General features: G+C 27.4%; 1 protein-coding gene and 2 pseudogenes across 13 annotated transcripts in view; 2 read left to right on the forward strand and 1 right to left on the reverse strand.

Annotated features, from left to right (window-relative positions):
- Nucleotides 1-23,647, reverse strand: part of LOC145190661 (nitric oxide synthase, inducible-like) — a 40,996-nt gene that overhangs the window by 4,798 nt on the left and 12,551 nt on the right. For 3 of the 12 annotated variants that reach the window (XM_090089781.1, XM_090089780.1, XM_090089783.1), the window contains exons 3-20: nucleotides 19,540-19,685; nucleotides 17,798-17,960; nucleotides 7,981-8,072; nucleotides 7,255-7,396; nucleotides 5,207-5,346; nucleotides 4,877-4,987; nucleotides 4,359-4,422; nucleotides 3,985-4,086; nucleotides 3,624-3,692; nucleotides 3,210-3,293; nucleotides 2,762-3,121; nucleotides 2,387-2,430; nucleotides 2,113-2,302; nucleotides 1,854-1,974; nucleotides 1,136-1,214; nucleotides 692-876; nucleotides 426-601; nucleotides 24-149 (exon numbers count right to left, since the gene is read on the reverse strand). In XM_090089781.1, coding sequence (XP_089945907.1) covers nucleotides 24-149; nucleotides 426-601; nucleotides 692-876; nucleotides 1,136-1,214; nucleotides 1,854-1,974; nucleotides 2,113-2,302; nucleotides 2,387-2,430; nucleotides 2,762-3,121; nucleotides 3,210-3,293; nucleotides 3,624-3,692; nucleotides 3,985-4,086; nucleotides 4,359-4,422; nucleotides 4,877-4,987; nucleotides 5,207-5,346; nucleotides 7,255-7,396; nucleotides 7,981-8,072; nucleotides 17,798-17,960; nucleotides 19,540-19,685 — 2,394 coding nt within the window. Of the gene's footprint in view, nucleotides 1-23; nucleotides 150-425; nucleotides 602-691; nucleotides 877-1,135; nucleotides 1,215-1,456; nucleotides 1,697-1,853; nucleotides 1,975-2,112; nucleotides 2,303-2,386; nucleotides 2,431-2,585; nucleotides 2,626-2,761; nucleotides 3,122-3,209; nucleotides 3,294-3,623; nucleotides 3,693-3,984; nucleotides 4,087-4,358; nucleotides 4,423-4,876; nucleotides 4,988-5,206; nucleotides 5,347-7,254; nucleotides 7,397-7,980; nucleotides 8,073-16,481; nucleotides 16,576-16,733; nucleotides 16,836-17,797; nucleotides 17,961-19,539; nucleotides 19,686-23,647 lie in introns of those variants that run through there. The other 9 variants (XR_016453159.1, XR_016453160.1, XR_016453156.1 and 6 more) reach the window with 8 other exon arrangements.
- Nucleotides 10,188-11,933, forward strand: LOC149886549 (uncharacterized; annotated as a pseudogene).
- LOC149886550 (uncharacterized) lies at nucleotides 20,433-23,205 on the forward strand (annotated as a pseudogene). The gene is made up of 4 exons (XR_016453628.1): nucleotides 20,433-20,843; nucleotides 20,951-21,118; nucleotides 21,258-22,932; nucleotides 23,015-23,205. The product of XR_016453628.1 is annotated as an uncharacterized LOC149886550 (transcript).

Below are 23,647 nucleotides of genomic sequence, written 5' to 3' on the forward strand. Positions count from 1 at the left end.
ATAATATAAAACAAATAATTTACAGGTTTAAGAACAGGCAACTCTGATATTAGTAGTAAAAGATCAACTTCAACTGATGGAAACTCTTCAAGGACCTGGAGAATACTTGGATATTTGCGGCTTATCCAGTATTGGTAAAAGCTCCTGTTCTATGAAGATAAAAGTCTTTATTGCTTTGAAATGTAAGATTATGTGAGATATTGGCAACACAAACCTCTAAAGAGTTAAGAACTGCTAAAATTAGGCGTTTTTACTTCTGTTTAGGTTACACTACAAATTCATTCTCAATTAAATTATAAAAGTTTCTCTGAAATAAAATGAAATGCAAGAGAATAGTTAGAGTGTTGAAAATAATAAAAAAGCATTTTTTTTTTTTTCAAAAAAAAAAAGAATCAGAGAGAAAAAAGGGCTAAAATACCACTTACATTTGCTAACTTTAACAGTGTTTCTTTCTGTCTCTGCTCGTTACATCTTTCAGCAAATGCTCTAAGCAGAAGCATAGAAGGTGGTGTGGTTATGTCTTTAAACCACATAAAAATTAGCCCGAGCGTATTAGGGAGCATTTTTTTAATCTTTGAAATATTGTCACTAGAAGAAAACCCTAAAAAAGCAAAGTTGTTAAAATTGATGAAAAACTGAATTACTTTCATAACTTTGAATGAATTGTTATTTAAACTTTAACTCTTCAAACCATTATTTTTCTTGTCAATTATATCCACAACAGTTGAAGATGAAAACTTATTAGTAGTTGCACGGTTAATTAACTTTTCAACCATTTTTAAATTGTTGCACGGATAGATTCCCAAGTGATCTCCGGGTTGGAATGAAAACTGTTTGTTATTTGAAATATCAAAGCAAACCAAGTCAGTTACACTACTAGAAAAAAAAAAAAAAAAATGATATTAAGAGCATAAAAACTTGATGTTAACAACACAAAAATTACCATAAACTGAATCTAAAGATGGTAAAACATACTCTAAAAATGATGTTTTAAAATGATGCTGTGATGATTATCTTATCATAAAAATGATTACTAACACAACATTTTTTAGTATAAGGAATATGGGAATCTTTGTACAAGTAAACCTTTAATCATACTCAGTCAGATATAAAGATGAAAACTCAAATGTTCTACCTTGACTCTTTTGCCTGCAAATTTTTCACTGTTTTAACTTTACAAAGTGAAATATCTTTACAATGAAAACACATCAACTCTAAATATAATATATGCTAAAAGACTTCAAGAAAAATAATCTAAAATGCATTTGAAGACATGTACTTTAAACATAAATACAGTATTTACTAATATTAATAATATGATAATTACTGCATAAATATTCAAAACTTATTTGAACTTTGGTTATTAAAATTTTTGTTAATATTGTAACAAGCCTTTGAATAATCCCATCATCCCTCAGCTGTTGGCTTAAGTTACTAAATTTTTACAAATATTAAATTTCTTTTTTTTAAGTATGGGGTAGGGGTGGGTACGTGGCACCAAAAAGATTGCAATCTAAACCTTGCAGCTGTAACATCAATTTGAATTTCTGCCATAACTACAAAACAGGATTTTTAAAACAACAAAAATGTCAGATTGACCTGCTTGGTGGATACTTGTGTATGTGATCCTAGAATGTTAAAAATTCAAGGATATTGGAATCTCAACCAGCCTAAAAACCATGGAATCTCAACCACCCTAAAAGTAGTATGTAGACATTACTGGAGTTCTGCCTGGCAACAGTTCTGGCTTTGGAAAATACAGCGGGAAATAAGTGCAGTCTTTACTAACATAACTTTACTTAATATAAATCAAATTTCATAAGGAATTAAAATTTAACTTAAAATATTTTTACCTTTTTGCAACGTTGTTTCTTTGACATTTTCATGTTCAATGATCTGTACATCTTCAATCGAACTTTTTAAATCAAATTTTGGGAGATCGACATCAGATTCAGAGAAAAGTTTGCACACGGCCTGTTCAAAAGGGTTATTCCGAAACTTACAAAAGAATACTATTACAACATTTTTAAACATTTGTTTCTTGACATTAGTTATCATTATTATTCAAAAGTTTCTTTACTTCTTATGAGAGCAATTAATCAAAGCTTATACCTTAAAGCAACCTTTGGACCAATTTTTAAATGCTTCTTCTTGACCATTACGTTCATCGCCATAGCCAATAGGATAAAACTGTTTACCACCAAGAAGATTCAACAATTTTTCAATTAAATTTGCAAACGCACAGAAATTAGTATAGGCTCTTGATCCAAGACCAAATATGGAAAAGCAGAGACCAACTACTCTAAGTAGAAAGAGTAATAATTTTTTTAAAAAAATTAAAAATTTTAACTTGATTCATAATCATTACTTTTAATTGACAATTTACCTGCTTGATTGATGCACTTTTTCATGGAGGAACTTGCTGAATTCCTGAATAAAAAAAATATTTATGTTAAAACAAATCATACAACCATTCCTGATACTATGTCATCTTCAAAATAGTGTAATACAATAATACAACTTAATGATAGCCACTTTAATGTGAAATACTGCAAGACAGACAGATTAGATAGTGAATTTCTAACCCAGAAGTTCTGCTTATGAGCTTTTGTAATTCAAAACGAGCTTTAAGATGAACAAAAATAATATTATAACAAAATGGTTATCCCTTCAAAGAAAGTGTTTTTTTTTTAAATCATCAATTACAGTACTACTTTAAAAAAAAAAAAAATTCTTCAATTTATAAGAAGTTTTATCATACTTCACCATTTTCAGGAGCTTCACCATTCCCAGAAGTACTTGCTACTACCAAGATACATCTTTCTTTTTTCAAATCTTCATGCTTATACTGGTCCATACATACAACATTCGAGTTAAAGGTGTTGCAAAATAGTTTTCTTAAATTATTTGCAAATGTCTCTGCTCTACCAGTCTCACTAGCAAACAGAATGGTTACGTTATGCTTGGCCATGTTTTTTAAATTTATGTGATCTATGGTAGAAGTAACTTGTTCAGAATGCTGATTGCTATGGATTTCTAACTGACTTAGAGGTTTTATGAAATTTTTACACGGATTTACTTGGTAGTCATAACCAGGTTTTAACTTGTAATTTAACATTTCCTAGAAAACATAGTGTAAAAGAAAAAGTAAAAATATGAATAAGAAAAAAAAAACTTTTTTAAAACAAATCTTGGAACAATTTTTATACCTGATGAAAAACAGGGCATGTTGATCCAGATATAGGTGGGACTATCCAAACCCAGTCTGAAGGACAACCACCACGTAATTTGTTCTAATGTTCAGGAGATGAACCCAAAAATAATCAATATGGATTTTAATAAGATAAAACACTGTGGCCAAAAAAGAAAAACAACAAATTTGCTAAATGAAAATCAATCAATAATCCGTTATCTTCATTAATGTTGCATTGTTTTTTTTTTTAATGATGCAGAAGAATTTATTTTGAAGTTACAAATAAAAGTTTTTTTCTTTCTCAAAAAAAAAACCCTTTGCATGTTGAAAGCTGTATTTACGCTCAACTGCTCCACACACTTGTGTTTTAAGAACTTGTGTTTTGGTTAATAAAAATGAGACAGTTAATTATTTTTAAATCTAAAAAAACCTCTTTTTGAAAATGTCTAATAAATGATTCTGCTGTACTTTGGTGATCAACCATAGTCACTCCTGCTTCCTAAATAATAATAATAAAAAAAATTAAAACCTGGTTCTATATTTGTTTGTTTGAAAATGCTTCTTTACTATTTTTGTAAACATTTAGTTAAAAAGCCATTAAATGAAAATGATTTCAAACAATTGCCAGGAAGTGCTATTACTTTATACTTTCACTGTGTTGAATTTCTTTAAATATTTTTAACCAACATAAAGTTTTAGATTAAGAACGATTGTTAAAATTATTTTGAGGAAGAAACGCAGTTAGCAATTTTGATGAAATACTTTTTCTGTGATTAAAAACATATGGGTACCTGATAACTGTGCAATGTTGCCTCTGTTAACTCAATGAGGGCTCGGTCTTTCCATAAAGAAGTGCGCAAAGATGTGTCAAAACCCAATAAACGAGCGACTTTCTTTAATTTAAAAAAATAATAATAATAATAATAAAATATTTATACTTGTTAATCTTTTCAAAACTATAAATGAAAATTTTGATTTCCATTTTATAGTTTTGAAAAGGGATTTAATGCAAAACTCTTATACTACAAAAAAATACACGGAGTTCGCTGCTAAACTCTTGTGCTACAAAAAAAGACCTAATTTAAGACTTGATGATCAAAGATCTGATAATCAAAATCAATCAGTTGTAAAACTAAGAGTTCATAATTTAAAAAAATTAATAAACCTTCAAAAGGTTATATCGGTTTTTGTCTCCAAAGTTTCTTACACTAATTTCTGTGCTCATGTACCTGAAAAGCAAACAAAAAACAAATTATTTAAGTTAGAAGAGTTTTCATAATATTAAATTTTACTTATGTAAAAAAATCAGCATCGCATGATTTCATCTTTTCATATTTAAAGATCAATTTTGGCACTAATATTTAGAGATTAGCATCTTAATTATAAAATTGTCAAATTTAATTTTGTTTTTTTGTTTTTTTTAAAGATATTTTTAAAACAAAAGTTTTTTTTCTTATACAAGATAAATACTTTTTTATTCAGATCTAGTCCCCCTATTTGCTTTAGAGCAAATAGGGGGACTAGATCTGAATAAAAAAACTTGCCCTGAATAAGAAAACACTTTATTAAAAAAAAAGAGGTTTATATGATTATTTGTAAAGAAAATTGTGGGAAAAAAATAAATAAGGCTAAATCTTAGATCATATCCATTGAGATAAGTTATTTATAATGACCATTACTTACCATCCATTAAATGGTGCAGCTGTGAATCTTAAACCACCACAGTCCAAAGCCATATTACAAACTATAGGTACCGCATACCAACGTAAATTCAGTTGATTTAATTCATGAAACCTATAGTGTCAAAATTTAGTAGATTCTACAAAAAAATTTAAAAAGTGAAATTTACAGCTAATTACTATTGATATAATTACATTAATAGTATAATTCATAACACAAATAATATTTATTCATTAAAATATAGTTTACAATTAGTTAAAAACTTTTTTAAAAAATTGTAAAAGAGCATGTCAAAATCATCAACAGCTTTTTGTTAAAAAAGTAAAAATGTACTTTGGATGTTTTATATCTACTTCAAGGACATATTCTTTTGGAATTTCAAATATCTCTGGTTGTCCTCCATTTGCTTGTATAATTAATGGAAGCACATCAAACATGGTTCCTTTACCAACCCATCCAAGATGCTGTGCCACCTGAGTACAAGACAAAAAAAAAAAAGATAAATTGATTTAAATTGTTTTTAAAAAACAATTCTTTTGTATATAAAAAAAAAAGTAATAGTAAGAAAAAATGTTCAGAAATGAGAAACGAGACTAAAACAAGAACAGTTTGTAAAAACAAGCAACTTTTATACTCTGACAATCTGAGCTTAATCAGGTATGAATGCTAAAAATTATTTTCATGTTGTCCCATTTTTCATATAAAGAAGATTAAATTGTGAAACTGATCAAACAAAACTGGTTTACGAAAGTAAAGAAATAATATTCTTAATGTTAAACTAGAGACATAATTTATGACTTTAATAAATTATGTCTCTGACTTAAAATCATATCATATATCAGACTTATTTTCATCTTTCATGTCAGACTAATTTTCTTCCTTTCTTTCTTTTTAAGCATGATTTTGTTTAAAGTTCAATTGCATAAAATTAAAAACATTAAAAGATTTCTAGAAAAATCAAAAAAACAAGTTTGAAAGCTGCTTTTTTTGTGGTTTGCAAAGTTAGAAAAATTTGCATTTATCAACCACAAAGAAAATAGCCACAAGAGTTCCTTTTAACAAATTTAGTAATATTTAATGACTATTTTTTTTATATCTCTCACTTATATTATAATCAATAAAGTAATTGTAAAAAGATTAAATATAGAAAATCAACCCAAAAAAAAAAAAAAAAAAGGAAAAAAATGAAGTTTACTTGAAAGATAAAAATTTTATTTTAGATTGCATATGTTAGGGTGATTACATATTCTTTTTTTTAAATAAAATAAATTATATTCAATTAAAATAAATTATATTCAATTAAAATAAATTATATTTAATTAAAATAAATTACATTTAATTAAACAAACTTAGTCCTTGCAAAAGAACACTGTTATGAATTTTTAGAATAGTGAATTTTGAGCTGAGGAGCATCTATACTGTCACCAGACATGGTGAAAGTATAGATGCTCCTGTTTCCAGAAATACAAACTTTGAAATCAACCCAATATCCACAGAAATAAAACAACATTGTAGCTTTTGTATATAGAACTTTGAAAATCAGCTCTAAAATCCATATGGTAATCAGCATGCCTGTTAAAATAAGTTGTTTTTTATTGCCAATGGACATGCCTTTATATGCATAAAATTTCAAGCATCCATCATGCTTTCCTGCTGAGGTTTTAAATGTTTTATAATCCATTTGTCTTGCTAGTTCAATAACTGTTCTGAGAAAACTGATTCATGAGAACTTTATTTTCAATGATTTACAAATAATTCTGGGAAAAAAAGCAAATCAATTCTCTTGTTCAAAATGTACAAAAAAAATCTTCTTAAAATTAAAAATCTTCTTAAAAATCTTCTGTTTTACATTTTGTTTATGTAAACATTTTCTCTTGTTAAAAATTATTTCTGCAATTGCCACAGATTGATTTCAAAATTTGTATTTCAGGACACAGAAGCACCTCTACTTTTACCCTATGTAGGTGGCAGTTTTTTAGGTTAGCTAATTTTGTAAAACTGTTTATATTTTAACAAAATCATTGCAATTTTATACTGTAGCTTATAATAACTTTTAATATGATAAGATGAACTCTTTTTGGATGATTTAGAGTAGCTAAAAATTGTCTAATTGTGAAAAGGATATCAGAAACAGCATAAAATATCATTTTCAATATCTTTAATTTGAACTTAACTAACCTTGGATGTACGCACCGCAGCATTGAAACAGTTAAAAGCATAATCCTAAGCCTTTTTTTTCCTTGGTGATTTTTTTAAAATGCTCTTTTAAACAACACAATGACATAACAAATATGAAAGCAAATTTTGCAAGAAATAATGCTCAATATCACATGAACATTTGTTAAAATGACAAAAAAAAACAAAAAAAAACATTCTCTAACTTGTGTTACTTCAATATTAGCTGGATCTCCGATGACCGTTCCATCAGACTGCAGGTAACCAGCATATCTTATCAGTTGTGTGTTCCATATTCTAAAATCTGAGTTTTTTTGTTTGCGTGGTGGGAATATTGAAATTGCAGATCTGAAATCGAAAATTAAATTTGTTTATTTTTGCAAGTAAATTACTATAACTGAATTTTATCATTTACTAAATTTATAGATTCCTATAGAAATCTTAAATTTTTTACTGCCAAGTTATGTTGATTGAAAATCTCTGACCCTCCAAAATGAAATGACTGATTTCTCAATCTAATGTTAAAAACTATTTTTGTTAATCAATTATTTTTATGTATATAACTTATTTATTACGTTAAATAACTTAGTGACTGCATATAATTGTTAACTGCATGTGAAATTTAAAAAAATGTGGAATTTATAAAAAAAAATTGCACTATTGAAAATATTCAAAACAAAAAGATAAGTTTATGTAACATATTTATATTACATACATACATACATACATACATACATACATACATACATACATACATACATACATACATACATACATACATACATACATACATACAAGTCATGTAAGTAAATATATCTTCAAAAAATTTGTAATGATTTAAAATGTTAAAATTCACAACTTATCCATACTAATGAGTAATCAGAATAACAAGATTTTATTACAAAACAAAAAGATAAGTTTATGTAACTTACCTAATCTTTCCATTATTGGTTGCAAACTGAATGTGTTGGAGACAACACTCGAACATTTGCTGCGCATTAGTTACATGACGGCAGTCAAACACCTAAAATTATGTGAATGAAGATTATTAAACTAAATAATAATTTCTTTAAATTTTTATTTCAAACAAAACATTAAGTTTAAATTACTCTGCTGTGATGTCAGTAGATGATAGATTCTTGATTACTTAAAAATTACTAAATGCTAAATTATTTTAAAAAGAGTTCTGTTTTGATTTTATGATAAACATATTTTATTTGAAGCCTTAATTTTTTTTTCATAAAATAATATTTAATTTTTGACAATTATGCAATTGTTAAAGTGGACAATTATGCAATTGTAAAGTTAGGTTTAAAAATGCAGGAAAAATCTTTATTGATACATTTTTAATTTTATAATTAAAAAAAAATCAAAATTTAATCAAAAAAAGTTTTTCCTGCATTTAACACTAAAACATTTATGCTTTTTAACTGATTTTTGAAATTTTTGAAAATAAATTTTTTATAACAAAAAAATGTGAGTATAAACAATTTATTTTTTGGATAAATAATTTATAACTATTTCTTTTTCTTTTTTAGTTAAAGTAAATCAGCAGTGTAGAGTAACACTACGTTGTTCCAACATTTTATATAAAATTTATAATACTTATAATATATACATTTTACATAATATTGATATATAGGGGAAAGTTGTACTGAATAGACCTTGTACTGAACGGAACTTTTCAAAAATTAGAGACCACCCCACATGGCGAAAGTATAGATGCTCCTGTTTCCAGAAATACAAACTTTGAAATCAACATGATATCCACAGAAATAAAACAACTTTGTAGTTTTTGTATGTGGGACTTTGAAAAGCAGCTCTAAAATCCATATGGTAATCAGCATGCCAATTAAAATTTCAAGCACCCATCATGCTTTCTTGATGATCTATGAAGTTTTCATGCACATGAAAGTTTTCTGTTCTTTCATGACAAATGTAATTTTTTAACTTTTCTGAGTTTTCAATTTACGAAATTTTTTCATAAAGGAGATAACTCTGATTATTAATAATACATACATACATACATACATACATACATACATACATACATACATACATACATACATACATACATACATACATACATACATACATACATTCATACATACATACATTCATACATACATACATACATACATACATACATACATACATACATACATACATACATACATACATACATACATACATACATACATACATACAAACATACATACATACATACATACATACATATATACAGAATGAAAGTTATCTGAGGCACAGACTGTTGAAATGACATGGGTAGCATGTGGATTTTGTAAGTGTAGTGAATGAACCACCATTGATTGTACTAAATGGACCGGCCCATTTTTTTATATAAACTTTTATCAGTTTGTTACTTACAAAAAAAAAATACTGGAGTTTTGTTTATATAAACAAGTTGTAAAAGTGTAACTAATAAATTATACTAAAAAAAACTTCATTATTAAACTTCATTAAACTTCCGTATTAGAAGGCAGCTAACTTTAGGATACAAGCTACATAGTAAGGTAATAAGTTTTATTTTAAAATACTCCCCATTTGAAATATTTTTATTTCATAAAAAGTAGAGTATAACTATAACTTATTAAATTTTTTCTAGCTAAGTTATTTTCCAGTAGCTAGGCTATTTTATAACATCAATAACTTGATATCATAATAATAACATATATCTAAATAGACAAAACAAAAAAAACACATAAAAAAGCATAAGTAATTTATTCAATTTAAATCACTAAAAATGTTAAAAGATAAATTAAATTTTAAATTACACATAAGTTATAAAAAATAACAAAAGAAAGTAATTTTTATGATAATTATATGCAATTTTTATTCTTTTGTTTCAGAAGCATTATGAGAAAAGCAACAGCAGTAAAGGGTGCTTGGTTATCCAAACAATATGATCCAAGCAGTTGATAATGTTTGTCAAAACATTATCTGAAAGAAAAGCTGCTGAGATATTTAAAGTCAAACATTCAACTCTTAAAAGGAGAATTAAAAAGCTTGGCAATCACCAGATGGATTAAATACATTGCAATGTATTCCAAATAGTTCTATGAAAGTATTTTCAGTAGAAGAAGCAAAACTGGTTCAATATTGCTTTATTTCTTCAAAAATGGAATATGTGTTGAGTCCTATTAAGCTAAGAGCACTAACATTTGAATATGCTCTGAAACTTCAGAAGAAATTTCCACAATCACATCCAGGTTGCACAAAACCTCGGGAAACAAATTAATGTGCTGGTGTTGATTGACTTAGAGCCTTTTTAAAGCATCATCCAGAACTTCATATAAGAAAACCAGAGGCAACATCGTCGATTGTCAGCATTCAATAACTATAACCTGGATCAAGTTGGCTCTGTTACAAGTGCTAAACAAGGTATCTTGGTTATAATGTACAATGCAGTAAAGGCAAGTGGGTTTTTTATAACATTTTTTATAAAATAATTGAACTATTCCTTAAAGGTTGATTCCACCATCTATCTAGATTATTTGGCCAACAGAACCAGGAATTTCTTAGAAGAAATCTTTAAAATGGACACATGGAAATATGTAGAATGGTATTAATAACATGTCAATTGACTTAGCAACAAAGAATAGTGTCATTGTCTCAACAATCAAACCCTATACATCACACAAACTGCAACTGCTGGATACATCACACAAACTGCAACCACTTGATGTAACAGTTTATGGACTTTTCAAACATCATTATAACTATGAAATTGATAACTGGTTAATAGCATATCCAGGAAAAACTCATCTCAATCTATGACATAGCAGAAAATTCTGGAAAGGCTTGGACAAAAGCATCTACGCCAGTTAACATCATTAGTGGCTTTTCAGCATCTGGCATAAATCAATTTCAACCAGATTGATAGAAGGATGAAGATTTTATTTTATCCCAGGCTACAAACAAAAACAATGAGACCCAATCCTGAGGTAATTGCTATCAATTTTCAGCTTCTGTAGCAATAAACAGACCCAATTCTGGGGCACTGAACATTAATCCAGTTTCAGTAAAAATAGACATAATTTAAAGGATTGCATTTTTTGGTATTTGATGCTCCAGCATCTCCACCTGCATTTGTGTTTTGTATGTAAATGAAAGATTATCTCTTTCAACTGGGCAATAGTTGTCTGAGTTCAACAGTTCCTTAATACATATTTTCTATAGCTGCAGTTGATAAAACCACTCATCACCCACTGCTCCACAATCTCAAGAGCTTTTTCAGGTTTTCATATTTCTAATATTTTGACTTCAAAAACAATTGGAAGTATTAGCTAACTTTTTTTTCAGCATCAAACATCAATCCAGTTTCATTATAAATAAAAAGAAATTGTAAAGCTAACAGAAATTCAAGTGTTTCCCTAGAAGTAGAAAGTATATGCCCTTATCCTACTGCAAAAGCTCATTTAGAAACATGCAAAGGTGCTCACAAAAAAGCTATCTTCTTCCATTCTAACTGATACTCCAATCAAGAAGCCAATCTGTAACCAACAACTTCAGCTAAAGTTAAAAGAACATAACCTTTTTGAAACACAAAAATATTTTAAAAGTAAAAAACTAAGGACAGCAAGAAAAAAACCTAAAAAATTTAAAATTTCTAAAGTTCCCATCATTAACACTTGATAATGAGGCCAACAATAAAATTGATACAATAAATGATATCAATGTCAAAAGAAGTTATAATGGTGTTGAAGATCGTTTAAATATCTATGGAGAAATGAAATCAAATAATAACTTGTGTGCAATATGTGGGGATATTGGTTGAGACAATGAACTGTGGTACTATTGTAGACAGTGTGCCAGCTTGGCACATAAAGCATGTACAAGTGCTGTGTACCAGCTGGGCACATAAAGCATGCACAAATGCAGATAACGCAAACCAATATGTTTGTGATTATTGTATATTTGACTTCCTGATTGAGACTTTTGTCTGATGTTATAATAATTATTTCAACTTATTTTATTTTTGTAGTCAGAAAATCTAGATTGCCTCAAACATACTGTGTCAAAAAAAAAGTCTATGCCATAAGAAACTATAAAAACTCAAAGCCAAGCTCAAAATATGTCCAAGATCAACAATTGACAGCAAAGCGCAAACGTTAAAAAAATAACAAAAGAGTGGACTAATAAGCTCAGCCAAGTTCAACATAATAGTTTTTCATGATTCATTTCAGGTTATTTTTCATAAGGATAAAAATATTATCATTCAATATTGGAACATCAATATACCCTCATTGCTGTTCATAATTTAACTTTTTATTTGTTACATAAAATGAATTTACTGCTGGTCCATTCGCTACAAGGTCAGTCCATTTAGTACAATCAATTGTACTGAATATAATGGGTGATATTTATTGGTACAGGTCATATTTATTGCATTTTTTAACAACTTGTATATAATATGTTAATATATAATATGTAATAATGTAATATTGATATATAATATACAGTAATCTTATATTGATATATAATATATAATGTTGATATATAATATATATCAACATAACTTGTGGATGCCTTGTAAGTCTATTATTACCATTACATTTCAAACTAATCTATGATCACTAAAAATTTGTGCAGAGTTGAAAAGACCATAACTGTTTTCACTAAAATTTATTAAAATCGAAAATATTTATAATGTCATTATTTCATGTGATATTTCCCATCTGAGGTCAAACTTATTTAGAAAACTGTTTAATGAGGTCAGGATTAATTTTCTTTTTTAAAGAAATTGTTCAAAATTTTTAGCTCTTTGCATAGAACATTCATGTAACATTAAGCCTTTTAGAATAACTGAAAAAGTGATTGAATAATAGTGAGGTTTATATTGCAGGTTTCAATTAAATTAGGTTATTCCTAGATTATTATTTTTACTAGATTTAAGTAGCCTTTGCATTAAATTTCTTCCATTTCTCACTTAAGTACAAAACCATACTATTTTTGTTATAAAACAACATAAAGTCTGGTGAGAAGAAACAGTTATTGTTATTAGTCTTTTTAAGTCTGGTGAGTTATTATCCAAGAGATGCTCAATTGTGCAAGGAATGAGTTTCTACTTAATATGGTCTTAAGAATTAGGGATCTTTTACACTCTGCTTGACAATATTTTTAATAAAGATATCAAAAGCCATACATACAAAACTGTGTGTAGCTTTCCATTAGACTATTGCTAGGACAATGAATTGCAAAACTGAGTTTTTTGTTGCATAACTCATTTTTTTATATCTCGTAAACTTTTTAGAAAATGTCAAGAAACCTGATTAAAGATTAAATGCAGAAGCTTGTATAGCAATATAAAAAACAAATAAAAGCTGTACATTTGTGTAATTAGCATTATGGGATACAATCAGATCTGTTTAAAGATTTCTTCCACTTTTCAATCGCAGAGCAGTAAAACAATTCTTTTTACTTTTGTTTTGTGATGATACATTTAGACTCAAGCTCATTTATTTTAGAAAGTTGCTAATTTTTCATTTTAGTAAGTACATTAGCCCTTCTTCAGTTATAATTATGATATTTGGACATAGACCTTTAATGAATCTGTATTTCAGTAAATTCAAGATCTGAACATTGGCTTTTTGTGGACTGTACAAAATACCTTTTTTACACTATTCTAAAGTCAATAATTCAAATTTATTAATTTTGAATTTTTGTGCCCTTTTAACACCATGTCACAGAAATATCATTGATTCTGTTTATAACCATATTATAAACTTTTATCAAAATCACGTTAGAGTGAAAAGCTAGACCTTGGGTAAACTGAAAATTGATATTTCATAATCTTAATGCAGTTTACTATCTCCTTCCAAACTCTACGCAACATTGCATTTTTGGCTAAACACTCAAAATTGAAAAAAAGGAAGTAAAACTCATTCAAAGTATCTAGTATTTCACAAATACAAAAAACTTCTGAAATTTTATGATCAAAACAATACTTTAAAAATGTCAGCAAAAATCTAAATCAGTCATGAACATTCTATTTCAAAGCCATAGACTTTGTGAGCTTCAAAGGACTTTGCTTTTTTTTAACAATTTAGCAACCATGTTAATGAGTATTTAAACTCATGACACTACCTAATGCTTCTTTAAGTTTTAATTTCTTCATTTTGTATGTTGATAATTTTAGTTGATTACTTTATTATTTACTGAATATTTTCACCTAAATTGTTTGCTGGCAATACTTTTGAATGTTGTAGAAACTTGTGAACTTGGTTTTTGATGAAAAAAGACTATTAACAAAGTCATGCATTTGTGGGCATTTGAACCCGAGAAAGATTATGAATCACACTACCTATTTGGAAATGAAATTTTTTTCATAACATTAACCCCCTTAAAAATAAGGGGGGTTCATAAATTGGCATGGCCCTTAAACATTCAGCAATTGAGCTGATTTTTTGTACAACCTTTTCATAAACAAAAACTTTTAGCAAAAAAAAAAAAATTTTTTTAACATTTTTGAAACACTCAACATTATATATATATATATATATATATATATATATATATATATATATATATATATATATATATATATATATATATATATATATATAAACATACGATATTATGATACAAATAGACATAAGTATGTACTCTAACTATAATTTATGAAATATTATTAAAATTTCTTAAGATTATTAAGTCAGAATATTTGACATCTTCATTTCAAGAAACCCATTTGCAAATGGATTTCTTGAAAATAAAGATGTCTGTATTTATAAACTTTATCAAAAAACTGAAACCAGTTTTTAGATAAAGCTTGCAGGGTGAAGGCTACATGATGACTGCTTTTTTTTCTATAACAAAAACTAATACATGATAACTCCCACAAAGAAAACAAATTAAAATGAATAAAAATAATTATTTTTAAATAAACTTAAATTTACCTTTAATGTTCCATTTTGTTGTTTTCTTGTCAAACATTTTTACATATTTAATAATTATTATAATAATTTAATAATAAAAATTTAATAATGATAATAATAATTCAGTCAGTATATATCAGTATAAAACTGATAAATATAAGCTGAATTTGTAAGAATTTATCACTAGTTGCTGTAAATATTTGATCTTATTTCTATGTGTCTTTTGATCTTTTGTATAATCCAAAACCAACCTCCAATACCAACCTCCAATACCTACCTACCTACAAGCTTAATCAAGATCATTTGGAAATATTCTTTGAAGCAATTCCCCTATCTAGAAGGTTCAATAACAATACCACTGTTCAACAGGTTACTGCAGCTTACAAAAAACTGCTTCTTGTAAGTAGTACAGAAGTTGACATGGTTACTGTGAAACAGAGACTCAATTGCTAAATTCCATGTCTTAGATGATACAAACAAAGAAAAGTCTTACATTAATTGCAGCAGTTATCAAAAACTATATGCTGTCAGATAATAAAATATCACTAATAAACAACAATGATTTCTTTGATGTACCTTATCATAGTTTAGTGTTTAATTGTAAAAAAAGGAGCTATATTACATGTTGCTGGAAATGTAACTAAAAAAGTTGTTAGCGAAAAATGCAGAGCGTACTTTTCTAGCTTTTAGATAGTGGGCGTTTCAGCATTAAGCATCATTTTCAGTATTAAGCATTATTAATTTACTAAAATAGTTAGAGTTGAAGCCTAAAAAACACAGGCTAGTTTCCTGTTTTTACAAAATGTATTTTTCTTTCAAAAACTCATCAAGAGCAAAGACTTGTTTTTGCTAAGAAATAGAAAAAAATCTAAACATGCCATGTTATGATTCTGAAAGAAAGTTTTGTTGTTGTTAACTGACAAGTCAAAATTTAATCAATAAGAAAGTAGAGCTGAAGATCTTGTTCCAAGAAGCTTGGACTAAAATTGATCCAGATACAAGAAAGAAATCAGTTGAATCAATGCCAAAACAACTCACAGAATTCATTAAAGCCAATGGTTACCTAACTCAACACTGAAACATCACAGTGATTAATCTTAAAAATTAATTTATTCATACTAATTTACAAACTTGGAAAAAATGTTGATCTCAAAATTTTGTTTAGATATTTAATGTTGTTGTTTAACGGTGAAAATTTGTTAAGTTTGAATGTTTTGTTAAGTTGGTGGCAAGAAAATTATTTAACTTTTTATTTGTTATCTAAAATCTTGAATTTAAAAAACAAAAAATTTGCTTCTAGAATGATCATAACCATTTTCATCAAAATCATTTTTTTTTTTTTTTTTTAAATAGCTTGCCTGTTTATTTTTTACAAAAAAACTTTTTGTTCAGCTACTTATTTTTCAAACTGTATCAAAAAAAACTTAGAAGCATCCATGAAAGGTCACATAAAAACACTTTTATCAACTATGATTTAAAGATAACCAACTGGTCTTGTTTATGCTGCAAAAGGGTTTGGTACACATGTCAGGTACCTCTTTAGAGTTGTTGTCAAATAGCTCCCCTTGTTGAAAAGCATACACCACGTTTTTGTTTCAATTTCTAATCATGGTATAATAACTCAATTCGCTAAATACAAAGAGCTTGATGAATATAATGCAAAAAAGATATTCAGAATAATGTAGCATTCACAATTTAAAAATTTTTTATTTATATAAAAACTTTAAAAATATTTTCATAATCTTGGAGTTAATTCCAAAAATTCATACGAGATTCATACGACATACGAGAATAATTCTTTTGTCTCCTAGTAGGCTTTCACTCTTAAATTATAACTCAAAATGTAAGCATGAAATTTTCGGGATATGTAGACATGCAATCAGCACTATTTTTTTCTTTCAACAGCAAAATAAAACCTAATAATGAAAAGAAAATTTGAATCTTTAAAATTAGTATAATCTTAGTTTTTTTTGGGGTTCAAACAGCAAATATAATTTTATAATTTTTTGATTTATAATTTTTTTAAAACTGACTAGAACCATTTTAAAGACATCAAAACCTCACTAAATTGTGTACAATAACCAGTTTTCTTGAAAATGATATTTTATTTATAATTTGATGATAATTTAATTATTTTAGTTGTAGAAACTCACCCAATTAAGCATTTTACTTTTTACTAGAGCACTGATTTATATGTATTGTGTAATTTTCTTCACATTTTAGTCTGCCATTATGGCTTGAATATTGAAGAATAAAAATTTCTTTATTGGTGTGTTATTAAAGTATTTACACATTTGTCATAAATTTAAAAAATTGAAGGTCTAAGTTCATTTTAAAAAATGAGTAGAAATTTGCTCAAAATCTTTTGTTATTTCTAAGTCTTAATCTTTCTGAAGGTTTTATCAAAAATTTGAGATGATGAGACATTTGAATTTTGGCAATGGTGGGACACTAAAAATTTTAGTAAATTTGAAATGGATTGACCCAGTAACTTTGTAAAATATTACTAATTTGTAGTTTTAACTTCTATTTGAGTACAAAAACATTAATACTGACAAATCAACAACAATTTGTTATTTTTTAATTAAAGATTACAACTTCCTAAATTATCTATTTCATAAATACTTTTTTTTTTCTTAGACATTAATTTTTTTTAAAAAAAAAAAAACACCTAAAACTGATTATTATCAAAAAAATTATGAATTACAAATTGTTATATCATATATATATATATAAAGTATATATATCATAAACCATTAATTTTATAAAAGTAAAGTTACATTAAGAGAGAAAAAAAATTACACAACAATCAGTTACACTTATGATATACAAAAACCAAATCATAAAAGACCTGGAGTGTTTTCCAATGAATTCTACCAATGCAGCGTGGAGCATTTCTCCATGCTAAGCGTGTGCCAAATCCAAGTTCAGCTTCAGTGAGGTCATAAGATCCATGTTTCTCTATCTCCTTAAGAACTTGAGTGATTCTCTTAGAATAACTTGGTGAATTTAAACTAAATTAAATTTTTTTTTTTTAATATAAAAAAAAATCAAACTTTACTCCTCTCTGTTCATATTTTTAAAATTTTAAACAGAATTGCTACAATTAATCATTGACCAAGGTAACAGTAATAAATAATTTTCTTTTTATTTTCCAAATTGTGCTCCTTCAATATTTAAAATCACATTTTGTCACTTTGAGATCCTGCCTTTTAAGTATTAACTTTTTTTTTTTAACATATACATAATAACCTAGTTGTTTTTAACTATTTATAACACCTCTGCAGAATAATTTATATAGAAAATATAACATCTTGGTTGGTAGAATTAGGGACTTACATCAAAAATAGGTCTGAATGGTTTTGTAACAACAAAATTATAAAATTCAAATTTTTATATAGGTCAAAGAAAAATTTGTAATCATTGATAGATTTGTTAAATGTTGAAGAAAAAAAAAAAGGTTGTGACAAAATGTGACTTGCACCCCTTTTATTAAAAATGTTATGTAAGCAACAACAAAAGTTAGTTAACAAACTTACGCTTTTACATAATGCTATTTCATTTTTATTGTCTCACAAAAAGATTGATATTTACATAGTAGAATATCATGTATTTGTGCCTCCTTTGTATATAGTGCACTAATAGGGGAAACAGGGATTCAGAGCAATTTGTAAGTGGCACTTTGATATGTCGAGCAGGTTAAGCTAATTTAATAGATGAGCATTAGTGGAAGGAAAATCATAGAAAATGGAGAAGAGTTTTGTGGGTCTTGTTGGAGTAAAAGCTTGGGGAAATTTTTTGTCATCACAAAAAGATAAGATAATTTTTGATGAATACAATTAATGACAATTGAAAACTTAGTTGTAAGCTTTTTTTTTTTTTACATATTTTGTACTTTTAATGCTTAATAGATTATTAGTAATAAACTTGGTTGATAAACACCTTTTAACCCCCACAACTCTACACTATTACAGATATAGCACAAAACTATAATCTACAATATATCAATTCTAGATTTAAATACTTTTTTGTTCATTTTACCTATAACAATAAAAAACTCATGTCACTTTGTATAAATGCACCTCTACGGTTAACATTACAATTGTATTCTTTCACCTATGCACCTAGATCAGGAATGTCAGTTTTTTACTTTATGAAAGTTAAAACAGACGTTCCTGATCCAAAATAGTTTAAGAGGTAAATACACTAGAAAGCATTCTTGATCTCTCCATGTTTTAACCCTGACAAAGAAAAATATTTTCTCGCCTGTTAGGATTGTTGTTATGTTAACGATTTATTAAAATGCAAGATGTTTCTGGAATTTATGAAAAGTCCCTGTAATTCAAATACATGCGTCCCATGTTTAATGTTTGGTGATTTTTAATGTTTTTTGATCCAAAGATTAAACTTGTGGCATGCAATTGAGCATATATTTCATTAGTTTATTAAAAACCAAATTTTTAGCAAATTTAGAAAGTATTTCGTTTTCTTGAAAGTGTAAAGTTATCTCGTTTCGAACTAGGCAAAATCGGATTATTGTTTCAAAGAAATGAGATTGGTAAAAAAAACAAAAAACAAACTACTTTAACTTACCCATTTATTGATTGATAATATTCTTCTAGAAATTTAAGTGCGTCAGTTTTTACTTTTAATGGTGATGGGACTTCATCTTCTCGGTTTTTAAACTGGTCTGGTTCAACTATAGAACTAATACAACATTTCTCCTTGCAATCAGACTGCTGAAAATATAAATTAAATTTACATTTTTTGTGACTAATGAATTTTTTTATTTTTATTAAAAAGCCTAGTGCGTCCAAACAACGAATTTATAAAAATAAAGCGCAATACATAAAACAATGTGCGCGTGTATAACACGTGTAGTTAACTCGAGTTAAAAATATTGAAAATAAAGATACGGTGTTGCGTTAAAAAAGTTAGTCGTTAAAAAAGTTTATTAAATGTGAAATCTGCGCATGCGCAAAATCATTAAAACTTTTTTAACGCCTTACGGCGCACTATGCATCGCTTAGCGGAAATAGGATTTTGTGCATATTTTTTAGTGATTTTTCATATTTAAACTTTTTAAGTTTTTTTTTTTTGCATTTAGTTTTTAACTCTTTATAAAAAAAAAAATTGTTTTAAGTTTTTTTAAACTTCTGACATCTTAGGGGTTTTTTTGAGGTTTTAAAAAACTCTCATTTTTGTTAAAATCCTTTCAAAGTATATGATAAGTGTTAAATTTCTATATTATTTTTATGCGAAATTAAAATAATCATGTATTTAATTGAATGTAAAACTAGAAATAGAAAAAAAGGGTTTTGGCATAGCATTTTTTTGCTGATTTTTTGATTTCTTAAACATTGATTGATTTGAGCATGTGGTCACAGAGGTCGCCTCGTTTTTTTTGAATAAAATATAGCTACTGCGAATTGAATTTACTGCCATGCAAAAAAATTGAGGCGACCTCTGTGACCTCATGCTTAAAAATCATTTTTACTATTGTGAATTTTATTCAAAAACCGACTAAATTCTGTGAAGTAAATGAAAATTCCGAAGTTTAACAACTTCCGGTAAGTTTTTATTTGATTCAGTTTTACCTTACGATGATTTTTATTAACTATCAAAATGGCTACATTCACTCTTCGTCAACTTTTAACACATACATTTCCCCCAAGGCATATATTCTTAAGAAAAAATTTTAAAGCCTGTGCAAAACTTTTGGAGTCTAAGTTTATTGCACTAAATAATGCTGGTTGTATGGTTAGTTTCAAAATTTTTCGAAGACTAGCTTTTGAGTTGATAAAAAACTTTAACAAATGTGGAAAAAAAAGCAGTTTGTTCTTCACTAAATACAAAGATTTTCTGGATAAAAAAATAGAATACAAATCATATGTCTGGTAAGTTTTTTATTAATTCTAAAATAAAATGTTATATATATATATATATATATATATATATATATATATATATATATATATATATATATATATATATATATATATAGCTTAGAAACAGATCCTGAGCAACAGATAAGGAAATATGAGGAGGGACAACTTATTTTAAAAGAGGGTGAAAAGCTGATTCAGCAGGGTAACCTGCTCATCAAGCAGGGTGAACAAAAAATGAAGGAGGGCCAATTAATACTTGAAGGTCTTAGACTGAAGTTAAACAGGTACGTATGTGTGTATTTATATATATATATATATATATATATATATATATATATATATATATATATATATATATATATATATATATATATGTATATATATAAAGTTAAAAGTTGTACACACATTTTATACATGTTTTAGGAGAAATACTGTAACAATGGGAACACCTGAAGCACCAAAACCTAGAAAATCTTTTTTAGAACTTACGAGTAGGATGAAACGTAAAAGAACTGATAATCTTCAGGGAAAAGAACTGGAAGAACTTCAACATGCTGTAAAAAGGTTTGCCTCTAATCCCTCTACTGCACCCAGGTCTAATTTATATGGTCCAAATTTATCATTGCATACTTTTTGCAATTTGAGACTAACAGACAGAACATGGGCTGAATTTAAAAAAATTGTTACACAAAATCATCATCTTGTTCCTCCAGGTTTAACCAAGTTAAAAGAATACAAAAATTTGACATATCCAGAGCAGGTGAAATATTCAGAAACTGAAGTAAAATGTAGTCTATTCAATATGATCAAACATTCAGTTTCTAGAGTGTTTGAGTATCTTTTGGAGGATGATGATAATTTTATTAAATTTTTAGCACAGGAGGAACGTGATAACATATATGTTATTTGCAAAGTGGGTGGTGATGGTCAGAGTGACCAATCTGAATTTCAGAATGCAGCAACTATGAAGAGAGGTGTGGATGATTCCACTGTGTATAGTATAGTGTTTGTACTGTTGGAGATTCGAAGTTGAAAAAAGATACTATGGAAAAATTGTAATCCAAATAGTCCAGATGCAACCCGTCATCTTATGTTTTGTTTTGCCAAAGAGACTACTAGTTTTATTCAAGAGAAGTTTGAACATTTACAAAATGAAATTTTGTCTTTAGAGAATATTAAGTTTACACTTCATGACAATACTTTTGTTATAAATTCAAGTTTGTCAACTATTTATACCACAATGAATGATGGTAAAACACTTAATGCTGTGGTATCAAAAATGCTTTAAAAAAATATAGCATCTCAGTGCTGTCATGTATGTCAAGCAAGTCCTAAGGAGTTTAATTTGGAAACCATTTGGAATAAAGATAAAGATGTAGACAAGAATATATTGAAACTTGGAATTTGCAGTCTTCATTTGTGGATATGCAGCATGGAGTGGGTTTTCAATACTGCTTGCAAACTTCCAGCAGTGAAACAAGGAAGAAAAATTCCAGCAAAAAACAGCCAAGAATTTATTGAAAACAAAAAAAAATTCCAGCACTTATTCAAAATACAATTAAAAATAAGGGTATCTTTTGTCAGGAAGGGAAGTGGTACATCCAACACTGGCAATGTTGCACGAAAATTCTTTAATAATCCATCTGTGACTGGAAGAATTCTAAATTTGAATACCACTATGATCAAACTATTTAGGGACCTGCTAATTGATATAAATAGTACAACCGCAAGACCGGATGTGAAAATTTTCAAGCAGAAATCTGAATGTCTGTTTGGTCTCATTTCTAATGATCAGTTTTTAAAAGCCATTCCAATGTCACAGTCTGTGCATAGAATGGTAGTTCATGGTGTTTCTTTTATTAAATATTTTAAGTATCCAATAGGTTCTTTGTCTGAGAGTGCCATTGAAGCCAGGAACAAAGCCAACAAAACTGCACGAGTAGGTCATGCACGATTAACTTCTTTTGCTGAAAATACTAGGGATACAGCTAATTATTTATTTATGACATCTGACATGTACCTATACTGTAAGAAGAACAAAATGCAAGAGGTATAAAAGCTATACTGCAAGAAGATTAAGCTGATAACTGTTCTTAAGGTAAATATTGGAGAAAGCTATGTATATCTTTAAATTTAAATATTTAATGTTATCGTTTAATTTTATTAATGATACATTTTAGGTGCTGGTGGTAGCCAATCTGATATTTCTGAGATCTTTTTACATAATCAAACAGTATGTTTTTTTTTATGCTTGCAAAAAAAAAAAAAAGTACTAATTGTTAGAAAAGTTGAAACATAAGAATCCCAAACTTTCATAGTGCAATTCATGAAGGCTTGTTGTAAATATTAAATGTTGCTCCACATAAGGATTGCTGAGATACATTTAGAGTAAAAATTTTAATTATATTTCAATTGTATCTATTTATTACAATGAATACAGTTTTTTCTTGAATGTATAATTATTAGAATTAGAATTTGATAGATAATTTCTATAATAAATAGTTTATAATCTTAAACTATACTATTTATTAACAAAACTTTTTAAAATTTTAATGTGTGTTGTTAAATAATTTTAGGAAGATAAAGAGTAATGGTTCATATTATAAAAAGAAATCAAGGAAGCATCATTAAACCATGCAGCTGTAGTTGATAAGCAACTTTTAATAAACGGCTATTTTCATAGCCACATATTGTTAAAAACCTAAAAACGGCTATTTTCATAGCCACATATTGTTAAAAACCTATTTTAGCATCAGAACCTCTATTCTGCATTTGAGGGGAATGGAACTATTGGAGTATTTATTTTACTTTTA

This window comes from Hydra viridissima, unplaced genomic scaffold (genome assembly GCF_058129835.1).
Source record: "Hydra viridissima isolate aposymbiotic clone 2 unplaced genomic scaffold, HvirCarnegie_v1 scaffold_6, whole genome shotgun sequence".
Taxonomy (NCBI): Eukaryota; Metazoa; Cnidaria; class Hydrozoa; order Anthoathecata; family Hydridae; genus Hydra; species Hydra viridissima.